The 22896-nt window shown below is 38.4% G+C and overlaps 1 protein-coding gene across 3 annotated transcripts in view; it reads left to right on the top strand.

Moving 5' to 3' along the window:
• Positions 1–20512, top strand: part of dnaaf4 (dynein axonemal assembly factor 4) — a 28111-nt gene extending 7599 nt beyond the window's left edge. For 2 of the 3 annotated variants that reach the window (XM_072564976.1, XM_072564978.1), the window contains exons 5-10: positions 869–1011; positions 2475–2584; positions 6421–6574; positions 7165–7270; positions 8708–8824; positions 18624–20512. In XM_072564976.1, the coding sequence (XP_072421077.1) occupies positions 869–1011; positions 2475–2584; positions 6421–6574; positions 7165–7270; positions 8708–8817 (623 nt within the window). In that variant the 3' untranslated portion in view covers positions 8818–8824; positions 18624–20512. The remainder of the gene's footprint in view (positions 1–868; positions 1012–2474; positions 2585–6420; positions 6575–7164; positions 7271–8707; positions 8825–18623) is intronic. The other variant, XM_072564977.1, reaches the window with a different exon arrangement.
• Positions 20513–22896: the final 2384 nt, after the last annotated feature.

The following is a 22896-nucleotide window of genomic DNA, read 5'->3' as shown; positions in this document are numbered from 1 at the left end:
CAATATACTGAGGACTGAGAAGTGAACGTGCAACTGTACAGAATCTTCTGGTGCGATGTTTGACACTGAATGTGTTTAATATCTAATATGTGTAGCACTGTGACTTAACATCAGCATACAGCAGCTCAAATGTATTCAATTAAGATAAGCATTCCGTTTTTATACTGACGCTGTTGATTTTGTTTAACCAAAAATGTTTTTTCTTACCTGCTCAAACATCATATTTTCCATCCATGCTACTCTGGTTTGACCTCAAGATGGTGCTCTCCTCCAAAAAGGGACATCTTTCATTGCAGGACCTACAAAGCCTGCCCACTAAAAAGGGTCATTCTGTCCAGAACATTTTCTGTATGAAAAATAATTAGACTATTCACGAGCAGCCAAAAGCTCATCAAGAGCAGAACAATAATGGCGTGAAGTTGTTACATCTAATCAAGCAGGTGGAATATGCCATATGTAGCGTTCATATATGAAAGTTGGCTGACCTCGCATTTATTTTATAAGTTGACATTGTGACTTAGTGTTTAATACTTTGCAGTTCCTGTGCCACCTTGACATGACCACATTATCAGCTCCAATATCTTTTGTTTAAATAAGGTTAAATAAATTGGATTGGCGCTAACTTTTGGTTTTATTCATTCTACTTGACAATGCATAGTTCAATGCCTTGAAGTTCCTTTTTCTGTATCATAAAGATTTGATTATCAAAGAAGTCAGTTGTTTCCTGATATATCTGTGGCAAATCTGTAGATCATAATAATAAAGGTACCTTTTCCTTCTATTTTAGTTCCTAACTGCAAACAAAAAGTATAATAATCTTTGCAGGATGGTATTTAATGGTTAACTTTTAACCATTGATTAATTGCAGGTACAGCTGCCAACATGTTTGCTGAAAACTACAATGACAAAATCATCCCAGATCCCCGTTCGGCTGGCAATATTGAAGTACAATTCACACCACGAGTTTTTCCTACAGCACTGAGAGAATCTCTTATTGCAGAGGAGGAAGAGGTTTGGGTTTTGTAAAAGTGAATACATTTCTTCAAACAAATGCCATAATCAATGAAGAAATTGTTTCTGGACCTGTGAATCTCAGAAAACAAAGAAGTATTTATACATTGTTAACTCTGATGGCTTGGCAGCTCACGTAACTAGTTTAAATTTCCGGTTAGAGATGAGTTTCAAATTGAAAGGATAAGGAAATTATGGTGGTTTTTGTATTGATTTTAGTAAAACCTGTTGTTTGCAGAATAAAATAATAGGTAGAAGAAAATATTGCATCTCTAAGTAGGTGCTGGGAATTAATATTTTTTCTAATTTTTTTTACATTTTAATTATCTTTTTCTCTCCTTTGTACTCACTTATACAGAGTTCCTCTTCAAAGCATGAATAGGCAAATTTATTCTGGGTTTCTGCCAGATTTTAGTTTGTTATTGCTTGGGGTACAGGAATGCCATGATTACACTTGCATTACAATCTCACTTTGAATGTCATGTCTTAATCTTGATCAATTTTTAATGTAGTTCAAGTAAATTCTGAAACTCACTGTGAGGAATCCTAGATATGATTCTGTGTGGTGCTGTTCATTAGTTGCTGTTGGTTTACATTTGAGCTTTGGTTTAATTTATTCTTGTTTCTTTGTTGTCCATATATTATAACCGAAAATCTAGGATGTGATCAAATGTTTACACTTAAAATAGTCTTTATAGATTTGATTTAGAATTTAGAGAATGAAGTTGCTAAGTTTATAAAGCAGCTTTGTATAAGTTATGATGTGGAGGTGCCAGTTTTGGACTAGGGTGGACAAAGTTAAAAATCACACAACACCAGGTTATGGTCCAACAGTTTTATTTGGAAACACTAGCTTTCGGAGCGCTACTTCTTCAGGTAGCTGTGGAACAGGATCATAAGACACAGAATTTATAGCAAAAGATTACAGAATCATGCAGCTGAAATGAAATATTGAACAAACCTAGATTGCTGGTTTCGGTTCATTAATATGTTAATCCCAGAACTTCTTTTAAGTAACATTCTTGAGATATTGTAAGGTTTTATTAAAAAAAAGTGACATCTCAGCTCAGACAATGTATTAAAGGTTTCTGAGCTGAGACATCATAAAACTTTAAGTTTTCTCGAGAATGTAACTTAAAAGAAGTTCTGGAATATACATATTAATGAACCGAAACCTGCAACCCATTCTAAAAGATGAAAGACTTAACAACAATCTAGGTCTGTTCAATATATCATTTCAGCTGCATGACACTGTAATCTTTTGCTATAAATTCTGTGTCTTATGATCCTGTTCTACAGCTACCTGATGAAGGAATAGTACTCTGAAAGCTAGTGTTTCCAAATAAACCTGTTGGACTATAACCTGGTGTTGTGTGATTTTTAACTTTGTGTAAGTTAAGATGCCTTAAGAAATATAACATACGATGAAAATTTATGAACTAAGGTTCTTCATTTGTTTACAGTGGTTAAGAAAACAGGCAGAAGCTAGACGAGCTAAAAATGCAAATATCCCTGAGCTTAAAGACCTGAAAGCAGAGGAGAAAAATCCAGACTGGCTGAAGGATAAGGGGAAGTAAGTTATGACAACATTTTTAACAATTGATTGTAATATTAAAAAACTTCACACTTCACTAACTCATCGGTAAAATACAAGGAACAGGACCAACTGCTGTACTTGGCCATTTTCAAACACTCAAAAAGCCTTTGTCTCCATCACCTGTGAAGACTTATGGAGTATCCTCCTCCAGTTTTTCTGCCCTCAGAAGTTTTTACCATCCTCCACCTACTCCATGATGATATGTAAGCCTTAATCCTCATCAATGGAATATCAGAGTCTCTGTCAAGCAAGGTCAGGCAAGGCTGTTTCATTACACCAACCTTATTCTCCAGCTTCTTGTCTGCAATACTGCACCTCACCCCAAAATTACCCACTGACGGAAGTAATTTTCCTAACAGATGGGAAACTGTTTAATTCATATCACCTTCCATCCAATACTAAAATCACTCAGCTCCGGTGAGTGGGTGCAGTAAACAGATGATGCTTGTGTATGTATTCACTTAAAAACTGTGTCCAAAGTGATTGTTGATTCCTTCATTGAAGCATTTGAAACAATAGACTTTTCACTAAACTCATGAAAATGTAAGGTCCCCTCTTCCAATCAGCTCTAATGCCACAATAATTTGTTAATTAAGATCAACGGTGAGATCCTGAACAATATGTCCATTTCTATATCTGGGGAGCCTCCTCAGGTCATTTGAGGCATTGGACAAATCTACCAGTGATACCTTTGCAAATTCTCCAAATTCAATGGCAAGAAAGGTGATCAAATAGCAGTATTCTCTCCCAAGCCAACATATCCACAATGGAAGATTTAACCACAAAACCATTTCCGCTGGGCAGAGCATATCATTTATATGCCTGATAGCAGACTTCTGAAACAAGTATTCCATATGGTCATGGCATGAATCCATTGTCGATTGTTGGAAACAATTGTTAGGGACATCTTCAAAGCACTCAAAAGCTCTACTGAACAGCTCTACTAATTCACGGGAGTCTCTGCTTGTGACTAATGAAAATTAAGAAAGTTCATTCGAAAAGGCACCAAACAAATGGAGACACTTCATTGGGAAAATGTAGAGCTAAAGTTGAGACATTGAAAGGAATTAGCTGCATGATCTTCACACAGTGACTGAAAGGAGTCTTAACTGCCTTTGGTTAAAAAGGAGAGAATTACCCTGTGTTTTTGCTTTGATCACTATACAGTAATTCTTGCCAGACATGTATATGCATAAAGATTGGGTGAAGACACAAAAAGAGTTGGTTAGAATGTGGAATTCTCTGTCTCAACCTGCTGTCGAAACAACTGCTGCTGAGCATATAAGAGCTTTTAAACAAGAATTAAGGTAGATGCTGAAAAAAAGAGACATGGGCAGAAAATGAGAGATGATATGATTCTGCCAAAATATCTTGACAAATGATATTGTGACATTTGCTTGAATAAATGCCACTCACAAGATGTACTTGACTGGTGGAAATTTATTTGCTTTAGCAGCAGTTTGTGACACAGAATATTACAATCTCACCATATGTGAGGAAATACTTTATTTGAACTACTTCTGCAATTCTCCAGGAAAGTGTTAGTCAATTAGATAGGAAGATGATTTGAGGATTAAAAAAACTACTCATCATTGCATTTGTTTAAACATTATTTTAATATCCAGAGAAAACAGCTAGTACATTAATGACGGACTACTGATTGAAACAACTTGCTCACCCATTCAATAACTGACCCATCTCCAGTCTAGAAGCCAGTCTGGTCTGTTGCTGAAGCCTTTCAATGATTTCTGCTGATCCTGATGCTAATAACATAATAGTTGGAAAAACGGTGATATAAAGTGCTGAATCTTACCAGAATTGGCTAAATACCAATTTTGGTGAGTGTCATGGTGATGTCCACAAGATCTGGCAATTTTTCTCATGCTCTTTTCCCAACCTGCCTCATTATTTTGCATCACACCACTATGGTTTTCTGCTTGTTGTATTCTTCCACTTGTCATAGGTAGCAATACTTACCTGTGCTGGACATCCCAAGATTCCTATTGCTAATGTTGTATTTAAAGCCCAGCCATGCACTCAGCCAAGTGGTGGCAATTTTGAGCTACCATTCACCATGCACGTTGTGGGGGGGCAAGCAAAAGTAATGCTTTCTTAACACATAGATTGTACAGCTGATGCTTCATTGCATTTACAAGTGCATATTCAAACATCTATTGCTATTTAAGAAAAAGCTGCACAGCTTATCTGTCCTTAGCTTCATTCCAACTTACAGTCCTATCTTAGGCAGTGCTACTCTTTCCCCAATGTCCTTTGTAGCCCAACAGCTTATCATTGTTCAGTGTGGTTCCATCACATACAGGAAAGCCTTCAAAAGTTTCACATCATTCACTTTTAATCAGCAATGGTAAAAGCAAACAATAAAACAAGCAGAAGATACATTTGCGAATGGCAGCAGTCAGGGATAGCTTGCCCTTCAAGAACCAGCACACCTACAGTCAATGAGTAATTACTGTAACCAGCTCTCAGTTATTGGAACTGGATGTCAATTAACCAGTGTGTCTTAATGCACTTGATGCTTCAGTGCTCGATCATGCAGAACGTGATGTTCCTTCTGTGCTATGTCACCATCTTCCTCCTCAGATGACTGCTGATAGTCTCCCGGCTCTTCAGAGTCCATCATTTTTTGTTTACTCATTCATGGGATTGCCTAGAGGGCATTTAAGAGTCAACCGCATTGCTGTGGGTTTGGAGTCACATGTAGGCTAGACCAGGTAAGGATGGCAGTTTCCTTCCCTTAATGGTATTAGTGAACCTGATGGGTTTTTCCAACAATTGTCAATGGATTCATGGTCTTCATTAGATTCTTAATTCCAGATATTTATTGAATTCAAATTCCACCATCTGCGGTGGTCGGACTGGAACCCGGGCCTCAGAACCCTATCTGGGTCTCTGAATTAACGGTCCGGCAATAATATCACTAGGCCATCACCTCCCCTTGTTGCCCACTCCAGTTGTACAGAACACAGCATCTTGGGATAATGTGATGTACTCTGTCTGGAGTGAACTGCAATGCCCTTCAACGCTGCTCCAAACATTGAATATCATCCTCTGGAAGTTTTTATCTGCTTCACCATAGTCTTTGTGGAAGAACGGGCTGCATTGTATTGATGCCCAATTTCAGTCAAGGGGTTGCTTAATGGATTCATCCACCAAGATCACAAAAGTTAGCTCTGGTTTCCCAGTAACCATATTTATAAGGCATCTGGCCCTTGAAATAAAGCAGGAACTACCTAATTCCAAATTTTTATTGAATTAAAATTCCACCAACTGCCATGGGGGGGGATCTGAACCTGAGTCTCCAGAATATTTCCTTGGTCTCTGGATTAATAGCCTAGTGATAATACCACTATGCCATTGCCTTTCCTCCATTTGCCTTTCTATCTGCTACCTAACTGGTTGAAACTTACTTTCCACTCAGAATGTAAATGTTACAATTAACCATATTGTCCTTTAAAAACAATGCATGCATCTATTCTAGGTGAAGTCAGTGATGCCGCAACTCTGTAGCCCTCCATATTCAAATTGTTTATGAACAGGAACTGTTTGGTCTTTCATATAATTATGTGGCACTTGGAAAATTAATTCAATGATTTGCCTTTTCTGTGTATCCTCTGAAAGAAATTCTGGAATCTATTACATTGTTGTCGATAATAAAGTAATAACTAACTGCAGTAAGTGATCTTCATTTGTGGCAGTCTGTACATTGTTAGCCATGAAGACCTGTTTAATTTCCCTGTAATACACTTCAAATCAGGTTATCATATTGTTCAAATATTATTTTTCTCTTCCAGCAAGCTGTTTGCATCCGGAGATTATCTTGCAGCAATTAATGCCTATAATTTGGGAATACAATTGAATAATAAACTTCCAGCCCTATATCTGAACCGGGCTGCAAGCCACCTTAAACTAAGAAATTTACACAAAGTCATTGAAGACTCCTCCAAGGTTAGTTCATGTTCAGTTTCTGGGAAATTAGTTAATGCCGATCAATTGAATAAGGCAAAATTAACCATAATTCAGTTTGTGTGCACATTTAAGAACCTTCCTGTGTCCAAATCACTTTTTGCATCAGGGTCAGTTACAAAATTAAGGTAAATCATAAAATTCCATCTGTTACAGAACAATATGAAATTATACATTTGTTATGAAGGGATTGGCGTTTGGTTATTTGTCCCACATTTTTATTTCTCTGATGTGGAATGCATTGCTTCCTGTGTCAGGGGATAAACGGGGGACACAATCATTCCCTCTCTTATGCTAGAGCAACTCATTAAATTGAAGGTTGCGAGATCATCCAGCCAAAATGACAGTATTCTTTTTAAATAGATACGGATTAAATTCTGTGGCAGTCACCGGGACTTGATTTGCTATTTTAATCTGTGGCCTCAGTGGAACACTGTGATTGCTAGGTTGGTGCATGATGCTTTAAGTTACTTACTACTCTTGGAATATTTTACACACACTTTTAAAAGATAACCTACAGCTCTTTTTATATTATATCTTTTTACTTGCTTAACTATATATTTTTCCTTTAGGCACTTGATTTGTTAACTCCTGCTGTTCCAGATAATGCAAGTAGCAGACTGAAAGCCCATGTTCGAAGAGGAACAGCATTTTGTGAGCTGGAACTCTACGTAGAAGGTTAGAGAACCTTTTGGTACTTTGTGCACTGAAATTAGGGGATAGTGGTAATTTCACTCGACTAGTAATCCAGAACTCTCACCTGTTGTTCTGGGGATATGGATTCAAAGCCTATTATGATAGTTGGTGAAATTTGAATTTGTTAAAAATATGGAATTAAGAGAAAGCCTTTTTATTGTTCATAAATTATGGTAAATTATAAAACAGATTTGGTTCATTAATGTACTTTCGGGAAGAAAATCTGCCTCTTTACCTCGTCTGGCTCATGTGTCTCCAGACTCTTGGCAATGTAGTTGGCTCTTAACCGTCCTCTGGATGAGCAATAATTGCTGGTGAAGCCAGCAACATCCCTATCCCACAAACATATGAAAAAAATGTAGTAATATATAATTAACAAATATTAGATATTGGAATTAAAACAGGCTACACCAGTTTTCCCCTTCCCAACTTTTTTCCTCTTTCTCATTCTTTCCTTAATACTGTAATATGTGGAAGATTCAAATACCGCACCAGTTAATGAACTCTTAAGTTATTTAGAATTAACTTCAGGTATGGCAACGTACAGATTAATGTGTGTTTAAGAATAAATTTTAACCACAGTCAGCAAAACAATAGCATATAGCTATTTCGTTGTGCTTTGCTCTTTCCCTTATTTTCTCATTTTTCAGGTCATTTATAGAATAATAGAATCCCTAAGCTGTACGTAGAGGCTATTCGGCCCATTGAATTTTCCAGAGTCCTCCAAAGAGCATCCCAGCCTATCTCCGTAACCTCACGGTGACCACCGCTAACCCAGGACACTATGGGCAATTCATTTTGGCCAATCCACCTAACCTACATATCTTTGGACTTTTGGAGGAACCCAAAGCACCTGGAAGAAATCCACATAGACATGGGAGAGCATGCAAAAGCCACACAGACAGTCACCCAAGGCTGAAATTGAACCATGGCCCCTGGCGCTGTGAGGCAGCAGTGCTAACCACTGTACCACCATACCTTTATATGCCCAACATCACAAGGAGTGAGGAGATAAAACTTCATTTTTTCCCAACTCAACCTGTCCATCTAAACCTTAACAAAGTTATGTTGGAACATGGAGCTATGGGATTTAGCTATGTGGTTGTCAGTGTTGGTGAACTAAGCAATTTGGCATGTGTTCTAACCAAATTTCATCTCGCCATCATTGAAGGTGAAGAGAAACACACTCAGCAAACGTGCAAAATCTGCAATTGCTTGCTAATCATAATTTAGAATTCTGATATTTTTTCCTGTTAATAGTCTAGGCACTCTGAAGCCAATTATATTTTCCCACTTCTTCTTCAACTGAGATCTTGCAGACCAGTACATTCTAGTAATTCAATATGAATTTTGTGGTTTACAATCACATCACAGCAGATTTGATTTATTCAAGGGATTATTTAATTTATGGTCTGGCAGGCCTTCAGGATTTTGAAGCGGCTCTCAAGATTGACCCAAATAACAAGACAATACAAGACGATGCAGAAAAGATACGGCGAGTGATTCAAGGAGCACCTCCAGACCCCTAAAAGCAAGGTGAGAAATGTCAAGAATTTGGAGGTCTATTCACAGAAAAAAAAGCCCTTCAGCCCATTGTGTGTGCACTGGTCAAAAACAACCACCTAACAATTCTGTTCCCTTTTACAAGCACTTGGCCCATAGCCTTGTATGCCTTTGCATTGCAAGTGCACATCTAAATATTTACTGACCGTTAGTGTATTTCTGTCTTACACTTTCTGTTGGGACATAAACATTGTTTTCAGAGGGGCAAATAAATCCAAAGCAATAATCCAAATCAGCCTTTGTTCGATTTTCTGAGGAAAATTTGAAGTTAAATCAGTTTGAACTAAAAGATTTCTAGAGTCCTTGACTAATACTGCAATGTATTAATTAATGGTCCAATTGCATTTCTTTCTTTATGAGAAGCTGAAGTCTTTTATTTGTTTATGGTACTCCTTTTAGAATTGAGTATATGCCTTCACAGTCATGAGGTTGGAATATTTAATCGTATGCCTGTTACACAACCATTTTAGATCTGTTAGAACAGTTGCATTATAGAGTCTTCACCTGCTGAACAGCTCCAGTTAAAACTGCAGCTGGCAGATGTACTCATTCACATGACTTTGGAATGACTATATCTCTGCCAAGAAATGTTGTTATTTGAAATTGCTCGCTTGAGTCTCCAGTCAACCTTGCATCAACCTTGACTCCATTGTAGTGAAGCTTTATGAAATAACTCCACATAGGCTGTTATCCACCAAATCACCCTTTGTTTACCATGAAGAGTCCTTGGCACTGATCCAGCTCTGTAAAAGCCAGCTGTCAGAGTAACAGAGTCTCTGATACTCCTGTTTATTTTTTTAAATTTCTTTTTTTTTCTTTAGAGTGAACAGAATGTCTGACACTCTTGTTTTTTTTTACCCCCACACTACTGCCTAACTGCGGTAGTGCTTATTTTTTCCCCAGCACCATGTTGTGTGTGTACAGGTGTGAACATTCCTGTTTATTTTTTTTTTCTTTAGCACCCATGGTGTGTGTGTGTGCAGGTGTAAAACACAGTGAAAGACACAAAGTGCACCAATCTTTATTCAATTTCCACCACCAGGAAGATATGAAAAACACCCGAGTGGAATCTCCAGTTTATATATTTTTTTGTTCTCCTTTTTTTTCTTCTTTTTTAACCCCCACACTACCGCCTAAGTGTGGTAGTGCTTATAACATTCCTGTTTTTTTTGTCACAACTCCAGGGTGTCGGTGGACACCCGCGTGCTCCTTCTCCAAGGACACCCAGAACATTCCTGTTTATATCTGACAGCTAGGCCTCCCTGATTAGACCACATTAACAGCCCCAATCAGGGAACTCATTCTATGAGGTTCACCTGGCTGACCTTGTTACTATCACTACATCCCTCCCCCTCTGATTCCAAGGGCATATGTTGGTTCTTTTTTTTTGTTGCTCCTCCTGGATCGTTTTAGCACCAGGTCAGGTTCCTCCAACTTTGCCTTGCATACGGGGGCGTATAACGCACAATAGCTTGCCTCTTGCACCTGGACCGTCTCGGGAAAAATGCATTCTGCACTTCAGTCAGCAAAGGTGTCGGCGGCAACACCTGCACGTCCATTTCAGATTCTGAGGTATCTGGGTTCCAGAACAGTCAGAAAAGCAGTCAAGAAGCCGGGGATGTTTTGCTCCTGCACCATTTGTGAGTTTGCGGCTTTCATATGGTCAACATTCTTTTTCAGGACTGTCACATCTGCATGAACTTTATATGTCACTGGACCTGATCTTACATTAGGCAAAAGTGAGGACTGCAGATGCTGAAAACCAGAGTTTAGATCAGAGTGGTGCTGGAAAAGCACAGCAGGTCAGGCAGCATCTGAGGAGCAGGAAAATCGACATTTTCGGGCAAAATCCCTTCATCAGGATTATTCAAGACCAGTGCTGAATTTTGCCTGAACCTATGGGCGGCCCTGCCTTGTCTTCTTTAAGTAGACGTAACAAGGTTTATTAATGTGTTATTATTTCAAATTTACATCTGTAAAGGTATTGGTAGAACTTCCTGACTTCAAATATGATTGCCAAACCTTCCTTGTCTATCTGGGTATATTTATGTTCTGCATAAGCCAAAGTCCTGGACGTATATGCCATTGGGTGTTCCTCTCCATTGGGCCACCTATGAGCTAATACTACCCCGATGCTATGTGGGGAGGCGTCACATGTTAATACCAGACCTTGCTTGGGAGGATATTGTGCCAACACCTTAGAGTATGATAGCTGTTTCCCTTCTCTGAAGGCTATATGACTTGGCTATGCAACAGTTTCCAAGGCTGACCCTTTTTTTAAGAGTTGATGCAAAGGTGCCAGGATGGAGGCGTGGTTATGTATGAACTTTCAGTTAATAGCACATCATCTAGGTAAATGGTGACCTGTGGTAAACCTCATAAAACATTCTCCATCATCTGCTGAAAAATTGCACAGGCTGATGATACCCTAAACAGCAGACTTGTATATTGATACAAATCCTTATGGGTATTAAGTGTGGCATTTTTCTGGGAATCCTCTTCTGACTGCAATTGCAAGTACACATGGCTTATATCCAGCTTTGTGAAGGATAGCTCCCCTACCAGCTTTGTGTATAAATCCTCTATGTTTGGGATTGGGTATTTCTCCAGCTGTGAAAAACAGTTTATCGTTTGTTTAACATAATCAGAAAGATGAATCAACCTTCACAATCAGTACAACTGGTGCTGCCCCTTCCGCAAACAGAGCTGGTTTGATGATTCCTTCGCTATCTAATCTGCTTGTTTATGTCTCTACTTTTGCCCGGAAGGGAAGTGGCACTGGGTGGACCTCTCAGAATTGTGGAATTGCTTCCTGGTCAATGTGCAAGGTGACCTTGGTGCTTTTGATTGTTCCTAGACTTCCTGAAAAAATCCAGGCATTTAATTAAGATTTCACTCAGGCTGTCATTTTCTATTCAAAAAATATTGAGCCAATCCAGGGGAATCTTCCTCAACTAATTTTGCCCCATCAAGCTTGGGCCCAAGCGTTTTACCTTCGAGAAGAAAGTGAGGACAGCAGATGCTGGAGATCAGAGCTGAAAATGTGTTGCTGGAAAAGCGCAGCAGGTCAGGCAGCATCCAAGGAGCAGGAGAAGAGCTTCTGTGCAGAGGAGATGACCTGGGGTGTGCAGTGAGAGAGGGACTCACTGAATTCCTTGTAGAGGGAGGAAGAGAACTTCTTCAAGGAAGGCATCCTTGCAAGAGGTTCCTGAAGAAGGGCTCATGCCCGAAACGTCGATTCTCCTGCTCCTTGGATGCTGCTTGACCTGCTGCGCTTTTCCAGCAACACATTTTCAGCCCCAAGCATTTTACTACAATCAGTGGTAACTGAACCAGCTGTTTCTCATCAGAGACCAAAGCTGAAGTTGCACCCTTAATATGTAAAGATTCCCCAGTATAGGTTCTCAGTCAAGCTGAAGTCTTGTGTAAAGTTAAGAGTTGGAGTCCAGAGTGAATTTTGTTAAAGACTGGTTCTGTGATCACTGAAACGGCCACACCAGTATTGACCTCCATTAGAATTGGACGACCATTTAACAAGACATTTTATTTGATTGGTGCTGATTTGGATGTTGCTAAGTGATTTAACTGTTCCAAAACAGATATAGGTGGTCTTTCCATGGTGTATACTCTCCTGGATACCAGCCTATGAGTTCACTTACTCAATTTAAAGTCTAGTAAGACTCTTTTGCTGTGTACCAGCAGCAACTACAATGGTTTTCTGGCCTGAATTCTGAAGAAAATTTCAACCATTTGGTCGAGATTTGGCTTTGTTTTAGGGTTTTGCTGTGGGCTAACCTAGAGTCTTTCTGTTCAGGATATGTCCTGAGTGAGGCTGTGCAATTGCCTTTACTCAAGCGATGTTTCCCCCAAACACTGTTGGATGACAAGAGTGTCCAATTCCTTCGGAATACTCTGCAACTCACATGCTCCACTTTCTGCATTTTCTAATGACATAGCTAGTTGGAGTACCATTTGAAGTCCACTTGGGTTTCAGTTAGTGATGCTTTTGCGTGGTTACATCATTCATTCCGCATACCTAACAGTTCCTCAGCATCTCATTAAAGGTTTAAACCAAAGTCATGTGCCTCTGCCATCATCTTAACCCAGTCAGAAATCCCAATACAGATTCCCCTGGTTCTCAAATCATCCTGTAAAACTGATAGCATCTTAGAGTTAGGGGATGCTGGGGTCATAATATTTCTTCTCTAAATATGTCAACTCTTGAAAGGTGCCTCAAGAAAAGTTAGGCTCCTAATAACTGAAAAAGCTATGGGTCCACAAGCTGTCAGGGAAATTACTTGTTGCTTGTCAGCTGCCCCAGTGCCATTTGCCTGAAAAGAAACAAGTCTCCGACGGCAGGATTGAATGAGTCAAGTTTTCCAAATAGCAACATGACGCCAGAAATGCTTACTCCAGCTCAAAGATGACTGTTGTGAGCCAATTTGTTTAGGAGCATGTTTTTCTCTCGTCACTGCTGAAATAACTCCACTTGTCACCAACTCACCCATTATTTACATGTGAAGAGTCTTGCCACTAAGCTAGCTCCTTCAGAGCCAGCTGAACAGAATCTCTGACACTTTTTTAAAAATATCTATCTGCCAGGGCTTCCTAATTGGATCTGATTACAGCTCCAATCAGGGAACTCCTATTCTATGAGGTCCACCTGGCTGACCTCATTTCTATCATTACACTTTACACTTGATTTCCAACTGGACTACCGTGACTGTTCAGTTAGTTTTTCCTAAAAGTGTCTGTGGAGAAGTTAAAGACAAAACCAAGCTTAATTGAAATACTCATGATAAAGTAATAGGTGCCAATTAAAGATATAGATCACATTTTATATAATGGCATATCCTGTTCAATACCTAGCAAATGGACAAATGCAACTCATCTCCAACACATTGAATTCCACATTTCACTGCAACATGATAAACTGCATGTGAACAACCCCCTTGGGAAGGTGGAGTTGACAATTTCTATCATTAATCAGTCAATTTCAGTGTAATTAACACTGCTTTTTCAATTTTACTGTGGATCTCAAGTGTTTGCTAAACTTCTTCGTGAAAATAGGGTTAATACACAGCAATCAAGGGACTGAACTCATGACAGGAAAACCTGTCCTGAAATCTTACAGCTGATTTCCTGCCTGTTTTGTTACATAGTATTTGTGTTGAGATGCAACTTTGACAACTTTGGAGGTTTGTTTATCTGATCCTCATTTTTGGAAGTTCCATACTATCAGATCAACATGTGTGTCCTTTCTACAGCATTATGTTGGACCTCAGATGAGGACCAAGGTGACTAGCAGCATCAGAAACAGCATTAGCCTGTTTCTCACAGATCTGCAGCTCCACAGGAGTGAGGTTATGAGCAGAAAGATGCAACTCACAGGAGTACACACTTATTACCACATGGTCCACAGGTAGTGTTTAAACTTCCAGCACATCAGAACAGCAGTGTCTCAGCTGGCTGAATATGTTGAATATGTTGCATCAGGTAGTGGCTGACCTTTCAGCTGGCTGGAACTTTATTAGTTGCCAAGTGGACCTGATAATCACTTTTTACCCGTGATGGTCAAAAATCATTATCACCCTCATTGTTTGCTTCTTGATCCTTCCAAGGCTGTGATGGAGAGATTCATGGTCAGCAACCCATAAATGCATAATGCTGGTGACTGATGATTTGTTTGGCAGGGCAGGCAATTATGTCAACTTTGCCCATGATATTGCCGGACAGAATGGGCAAGTACTTTGAGATCCTGACTGAATTTTCACAGATGCAGTAGATTATTTACTGCATGGGTGTATTAGTTAATCTACTCAGTATATCCTGGAACATTCATCAATCGCAAGGGCATTTATTCTATCATCTTTTTCTTGGCTCACCCACAATTCCCTACTGGCAATAAATTGGAGAGCACTTTGCTGCAGATCATTAGAGTGATGTTTATCCAAGGCTAGAATATCATGCAACCTTTTTAAACTAGCATTCAAAATTAGCAAGCCTTTAATGTCAGGTTTGTACACACTTGTTTGATGTTCTATGCAGTTGGCCAATTGAAGTGTCCATAATAAAAGCCAATCTATAATTTTGGCCTATGGAACTCTCTCCACATGATATCAAGAATAGCTGAAGGCACTTGATTTTGGAAACCGTGTGGGCTCTGACAATATTTCAGCAACAGTACTGAAGACTTGTGCTCCAGGAAAACTGTATCTTTAGCCAAATTATTCAAGTGCAGATGTAACTCAGAACTGACAATATAGAATACTGCCTCCTATGCCCTGTCAACAGGGACAGACCCAATCTGGCCAATTGCTTCCCCATAATCATCAGCAAAATGATGGAAGTTGTTGTTAGCAGTGCTACCAGTGACATTAACCTGCTCAGTTATGCTCAGTTTGAGTTTCACAAGTTGGGCTGAATAGCCTGTTTCAATGCTGTAAGACTCTATATTGGAGGCCTGCCACCCCTCACTTTGCCCCATCCTTATGGAATATTGTCCCTCAAGCTATATGTAGCCAATGATCTTTCTGTAATGGAGATACTTTTGGTCCTTTGTGGACAATGGCTAATTATCTCTTATCAAGTCCACATGTCTGAGTTGGTTTGCCACATGGTTGTAAAATATTTAATTCTGTAACCAGGTGTCTAGGTGGGTCCCCAACTTGAATAGCTAGACACATTAAGATTCTATTGATATCCAGGGATGCCTTCTCTGGAGTTGTCAACGGAGAGATGGCTGGGAACCTGCCATTGGTCTGCATCTCCTCCGTGTGTTCTGTGCTTCCTTTGCAAAAAGGGAAAGTAACTAAAGTGAAATTGCATTTAAAGATGTGTCAGTGGTGAATGTGAGGAAGTGTACAGGCAGAAAGGGATAGGTAGACCTTCAAATTAGTGTGAGGAATGAATTATTGAAGTATGCTTGAGAAAGCAGAGCAAAGGGTTGATATGATATACCTCTCAGGATGTCAGTGAAGTGCCATTCTCACCTTTTCTACTCTGCTTATGTCATTCCTGCTCTTCTTTCTGAACACGTGGGCAACTTCCAGCCTGCACTTTTGTTTCATGGGCAGACCTTTTCTTCTCACAATAGAGAAGAAAATGTTTATGTGGACTCTTACATTGCTAGCATCTCATCCAAAGCAGCATCACAAGATGAAACAAGAGATGAAACAAGGCACAATCTTTGAATATCTGATTTAAATTCAGTCAGTTCCTTTTGTTGTACTGTTGACTCCAAAATCCATGATTGCCATGTTGCTTTAAATTTTGAAGTTGAAATTAACACATAGAATCATAGAGGCATAGACATGTACAGCATGGAAACAGACCCTACGGTCCAGCCCGACCAGATATCCCCTGTCATTAAGCTGGCTCATATAAATTGGTTGGAAAACCAAGAGTGACACATTGGCTGGGTTAAAAAGCCAATGGACACACCTGTTGTCAACATGACAGGAATTTAAATTCTAATCAGACGTTTCAGAGACCAGCAGAAACATACGTCAAATAAAATTAGCACTTTCTAGATAGGTTATGGGGAAAAGTAGGAATAATTCTAACTTACTTTCTAAACTGCACAGTTTCTTACTTTGTAATCATCAAAAAAATACATTTTTTACTGAAATCAAGCAAATTGAAAATATTGAATTCACCATCTTTCATATACCCTACAAATGTGACTCCTCTCCATTCAACAAAGTGAATGAGTTATTCAAATTTCATTTTATACAGTCTTGCTATTTTGTGATGAATACATGTTAAACTCACTTTATCAAACACACAGACCAAATAAAAGGTAGATCTTTCCATATTTTCCTTCTTGTTGTTGTTGGCTGCCCTTCGATTCACGGATGACATCTATTCAAAATTGCAAATTTTTGTCACAAATCTTTGTGACTGAACAGGCTGACCCTTGACCTGTAGGTCTTTGGGAGTAGGATCTCCCATAAGATGGCAGGATCTGGAGCATGAGAATTGCTTCCTTTTCTTTCCCTTAAATTCTGCTACTCTGTCTAATCATTAAGAAGTTGAAGCTCAAATCATGATTTTGCTTGATGATCAAGTTGTCACCATTTTGAACACTTTATAGCAAACCCCTGCAAATCATAAATGTCATTGCTGCCAGTCTTCAGGGAGAGCTTAGGATGTTGTTACAACACAGGGTAAACCTCTCTGCTAATTTAAACCAGCCACACAGAAAAGGTTCACCTTACGCTGTAATTTGTTAAAATTTGAGAGGCAAACAACTATCTCAGAGGTCACTGTTTAAAGTAAAAATAAACAATTTTATTCTTGAAGTCCAACAAAGACAATTAAAACCAACAACTATTTACAACTCCTTTATTTTAAACCTATCTTTTACCTCCCACTCTACAATACTGGTCCAATAAAACAAAATCCTGATTAAGATTTACAAAAAAAAAATCATGTTTCAAAAACCATGCTTTGTCGATTCTCCTTTGTACATTTTCCTCTGTAGATTTTCTCTAGGTCAGTTTCAATGTTCTGCTGCACAAACTTCTTATAGACAGGTACCTTTCAGAGAGCTCTTCAACTCCTTTGAAGATTTTCCTCTGAAGATTTTCTCTAGGTCAGTTTCAGTGTTCTGCTGTGCAAACTTCTTATAGACAGGTATCTTTCAGAGAGCTCTTCAACCAGCAGTCTATATTTGTAGATGGCCTTGCAGTTCTTCTTCTAATTGTTCAAAATGTCCGGTTTTATATCCCAAAACATCAGATCGTTTCACTGGTTTTAATATTATCAAACTACTAAATTCAAATTTGATTGGATTTTGTTTTCTTGGGGCATAATTTAAACTGATTGGCTGAATTTGAATTTGTTTTTGTTTCATGACAACTCAGTTGTAGCTATCAGTTTCCCAAGTGTTACATTCTTACTTTGTTCAGGACTCTCTGTGCTTTGTCAGTCCTTGCTAGCTTTTCAACTCTCTTAAAGGTACAGTACACCTCTACACCTTCATATCAGTGTTGTTATAGTATTTTCTTTGTCCTCCTCTGTAACAGTGGCCATCTGAAATTTATGAAAATTTCAGGACCTGATGGGGTAGATACTTTTCAACGATCCAATTTATTTTAGTTGATTTTGCAGATGTTTTGCATTAGTAGTTGCAGAGCTGGCTTAAAATATTATTCATGCACTAACATTTATTCAATGGTCCTCCTATTGATTCCAGCAAATGGGGAAGATACATTGCTGGTGGAATTTCTCTAGTGCTCTTATGTGTCACTAATATACAGTCCCATTCTCATTACAGTACAGCAGTTTTATGAACTACAGCAGTGAGTGTTTGACAACCAAGCGCTCCACTAGTCAACATAGCGCCTAGTGAGAAAGTTGGTTGCCATCACCGCATTCCTGTACTGCGGTGAGAACTAGACTAAGTAATGCCAGTTGGGTTGCTCCGATATCATGATGCTATGTGTTCAGTTTCAAACAAACGGTATTGCTTTTGCCATTTGTAACTTAACAATGAAAATTCCTTGTTTTGGAAATAACTACTTGAAAAATGCAATGGAGGCTTTTAAGTCAGATTAAACAATAATACAGTCCTGGTAGCTTGTTGTTTCATTTGAACATCATTATCATTCTAAAATTCACATGAAATCATTAATGCTTTAGAGAAATGATAAATAAATGTTATGATAAAGTTAGAATGATAAATTGGAATAGCATTTGATTATGCTACCATAATTGTGTTTTCAAAGACATTTTTAAACCTGAAATTTTAATTTAATGGTGCAATTAGGTAACTCATCTGGAGCAGAAAATGGGTGTAAAGAGACTGTGAGAATATGGAAAATAGAAAGCTAAAATGATTATTTATTTAAAGAGGAAAAGGGAATGGATCCAACAGTAGCCCAATGCTTTCAATATCACTGAGGTACAACAAAAGAAGAAACCGGTGAACAAATAAGGAGAAGAGAATGAGATTCAAGACAATCTGCTGAAGAACAGAATCTTAAAAGAAGACATGATATCGACATTAAAGTGTTATTGGACAATGGTTATCTGTTGTTGTTCTGAAATAATATAACAAACTTTCACCGGAGTTGTTTTATTGTTGATGATTACTATCTTCTTTGCTTTTCTAAAAAAAAAATTCCAAAATATTTACCATGATAAATGTGGTGTACTAAGGAGAATGAGGATTGAGCAAATTTTACACTTTTTAACTTGTACTAAGTTACTATGCTTTAATTATTAAACTGTCTGATGTTATCTCATTTAACATAGTTAGATGCATAATTGTGTTTGTGAAGTATTTGACACCTCAGAATCGGCAAACATTTTCAATACCTCATGTAATAATGATTCATAGTTAACAGTGCCCGATCTTTTAATTTGATTGAGTTTTATGGGTAATTCAGGAGAAGGTAAATCAATTTTAATACAATATCTTAAATTAATGTACATTTTGATACTTCTGTTTTAATAACATTCAGGCATCTTTGAGACAGTTGCTGTATGCCCACAATATGCATTCTGACTCCATAAATGTTCTGGTGTTTGCTGGTGAAAGACTGTAATGTGTGAATTAATTCTGGAATTTGTATTTCATGACTAGGTTGTTACACTTCCATTGTGTCAGACAGGTATGCATAGTAATTGGAACACTTTTTTCAGTCACCCTATTCATTTTAAATAATAGAACTTCCTATCGGAAGGATGGTGTGAAACTTGAAAGAGTTCAGAAAAGATTTACAAGGGTGTTGCCAAAGTTGGAGGATTTCAGACATCGGGAGAGGCTGAATAGGCTGGGGTTGTTTTCCCTGGAGCATGAGAGACTAATGGGTGATTTTATAGAGGTTTATAAAATCATAAGGAGCATGGATATGGTATACAGACAATGTCTTTTCCCCAGGTTGGGGGAGTCCAGAAGTAGAGAAAATAGGTTTCAGGTGAGAGGGGAAGAATTTAAAAAGGACCTAAAGGGCAACTATTTCACACAGAGGGTGGTTCATGTATGGAATGATCTGCTGAGAAAGTGGTGGAGGCTGGTACAATTACAACATTTAAAAAGCATCTGGATAGGCATATGAATAGAAAGGGTATAGAGGGATCTGGGCCAAGTACTGGCAAATGGGACTAGATTAGGTTAGGGTATCTGGTCAATATGGATGAGTTGGAGCAAAGAGTCTGTTTCCAAGCTGTGCATCTCACTGACTGTAAGAGCTCAGACATTCTTTGCTCAGAGGCTTTCAGGCATAATACACTCTGTATATCCTAAGAACAGTCATATTCAACTCGAAACATTGACCCTGTTTCTCTCTCAAGCTGCCCAAGCTACGAAGTTTTTCCAGCACTTTATTAAATCTCAGTTTTCCAGCTTCTGTTGTTTTTTATTTTCATGAATAAAATTAAAACAACCAGGTTTGGTAGATGTGAGGTATATGGGGCAGGATTTTTTGGGTAGCAGAGTTGGCCACTGCAAGATCTAGAAAGTTATTGGTGAATGGACTCCTGCCAAATGCTACATCCCTCAGCCATTTACTGTTTCAAGAGCTGCTGGCTTATCTGATTGGCTGGTGATTCCAGCAGGAGCAGTGGCCAAGACTGGAACTATAAGTAGTCTCCTGATTCTGACCTGACATCCAGGACGTATTAAGTGTGGTGGGGGGGGGGGATCTCACAGCTGGGAGGAAGCTGATGCAGATGGCATGGCAAGAACACGATGCCACTTTCACTTGATGAAATTTGTCAAGATTTCCCTCAATCATTCCTGTCCAGCTGCTTGCTCAGTTATTTTTGGTGGTGGTTAAGAATCATATTGTATTGTATGCCTGGAGTTACAGGTAGGCCAGACCGGATAATAATGACAGATTTTCATCCCTAAAGGTTAATGGTGAATCAGAATTGCTTTTAATGACAATCTCCTAGTTTTATGTTTACTATTAGTTATACTAGTTTTTATTCCAAAATTACTCAATTAGTTAATTAACTGTATTTGAATGCCCAACAACTGCTGTGGGATTTGGATTCACGGATTACTGATTCAGTGAGATATCCAGAATACCTTGGGTATCACCAATTATCTATCAATATTTGAATAAAACATCTTCCATAATAAAGTAAAAGTTTATCATTTAACAAAGAGATTCCATCCCTTTTTGGTATATATTGATGAAGTTTCTCTGATCTACCATTTTGGAATTAAGAGCTATTTTAAATTATACAGTACCAAGGACTTAAAGTTTTAATTTTGTAGTGAGATTAGAAACTGATATTTAAAATCATTGAGGACTATAATTTATCACATTTAGCACAGTGCTTTGGATAATAAATTATACCATTCAGGAAAATAAAATTGTACTGTATCGATGATTTGTAGTTGCAGGATCATTTGATACCTCAGTGTGTTCATCCCTGTCCTTTTGCAAGTTGCCCCAGGCCTAGGTCAGAGTTCCCTGCTCAAGGTTACAAACCAGGCTTAGTGATGGAACCAGCAAATTTTTGGTGGTGATGACGGAAGAGCAAGAACCTCAAGGTTACAGCTGTTTACAGGCAGAGGACACCTCAGCAAAAGTGGTTTTGTTTCCTTTAAATGCACATGGGAAAGATAACAGGAAGCCACCTTTTATTCTTTTCCGTTGTTATATTGCTCATTGCTATTGGTAGTTGTCAGTGTCAGGTTCTTATAAACAACTGAAGAGCAATGCAAGGCAAAGGGAAATGGGCACAGGATCTATCCTTGGGATGATTCACACTACACAAGAATGAATATTAATTTTCTAAATTGTTTAAGAGGACACTAAGTATTATCAAAAGAAGTGAAGGAATATTCAGCAAAATGTGATCGTTAACAAGGTTTTAATATCCTTGGCATATGCTTCATTTCTTTGGAACTGCTTCAAGTTTCACTTTATCTGCTCGTTTTTTTTAAAGAAGAAGCTATATTATTATGGGCTAGCTATTTGGTAAAGAGATACATTTTGTGATATATAAAACCAAAAGGAAGACAATGTGTAATTGAACTGTGACTCTCTGCAGATGTTGGCTGACCTGTCGGGGTTTTTTTTGCCTATTCTGTTTCTTTAATATATTATAGGCATTATTTGGAGAAATTACAATTAAAGTACCTTTGTTCTGTTTAATGATTACTTTGAAAGTAGGTACAAGCAAGCTGGCTTTCATTTACACATTTCAACTGCTAACTTACTGAAATTTCAAGGGAATAATGTGAGTCAAAGTCAGGATTTATACCTTTTTTAAAGCAATTAAATCTCCTGTTAAAGAAAATTATAGGGACTTCTTTAACATCAATAGCACATAATAGCATAGTTTCAAGAAAGTGAAGTAGTGTGATCCATAACTGTAAAGTTGCACATACAGTATTGGTATTTGTGTTCAGACAGTATGTTGTCTGTGGATAAATCTTGTGATCTCTAACCTGCCCTCTATCTGAACATGTCGAGATGGGCAGTGTGAGACACCAATGGACACATTTTTGAGGAGCTGGAACATAAATGACAGGCTGAGGGACCCTATTTTGTACTGTAAAATTTGATGATTCTTATAGTATTGAATAGGGTGATGTTGAGCATTGTACTGGTATTTTTAAAAAAAATTAGGGATGTGGGTCTCACAGGGTGGGCCAGCATTTATTGCCTGCTCCTAATTGCCTGTGAGAAAGTGGTGGTGAGCAATCATCTTGAACCATTGTAGGAACATGTACAACACATTCGCTCGGGATTTCCAAGATTTTGACCCAACAAAGAGAACGTATGATGATATATTTCCAAATCTGGATTGTGAGTGGATTGGAGAGGAACTTGCAGGTGGTGGTGTTGCCATGTTTCTATTGTGTCATCCTCTTTGATGGTAGATGTCATGGGTTTGGAAGGTCCTAAAGAGCCTTTATGAATTTTTGGAGTGCATCTTGTAGATGGAGCACACTGTTGCTAATGAGCATTGGTAATAGAGAGAATGAATGGTTATGGATGTGGTGCCTGTCAAGTGTGCTGCTTTGTCCTGGTTGATGTTAAGCCTCTTGAAAGTTGTAGGAACTATACTCACCAAGA

This window comes from Chiloscyllium punctatum, chromosome 48 (assembly GCF_047496795.1).
Source record: "Chiloscyllium punctatum isolate Juve2018m chromosome 48, sChiPun1.3, whole genome shotgun sequence".
Classification (NCBI taxonomy): Eukaryota; Metazoa; Chordata; class Chondrichthyes; order Orectolobiformes; family Hemiscylliidae; genus Chiloscyllium; species Chiloscyllium punctatum.
Note: the sequence above shows the minus strand (reverse complement) of the source record. Positions and strands in the feature narration are given on the sequence as shown.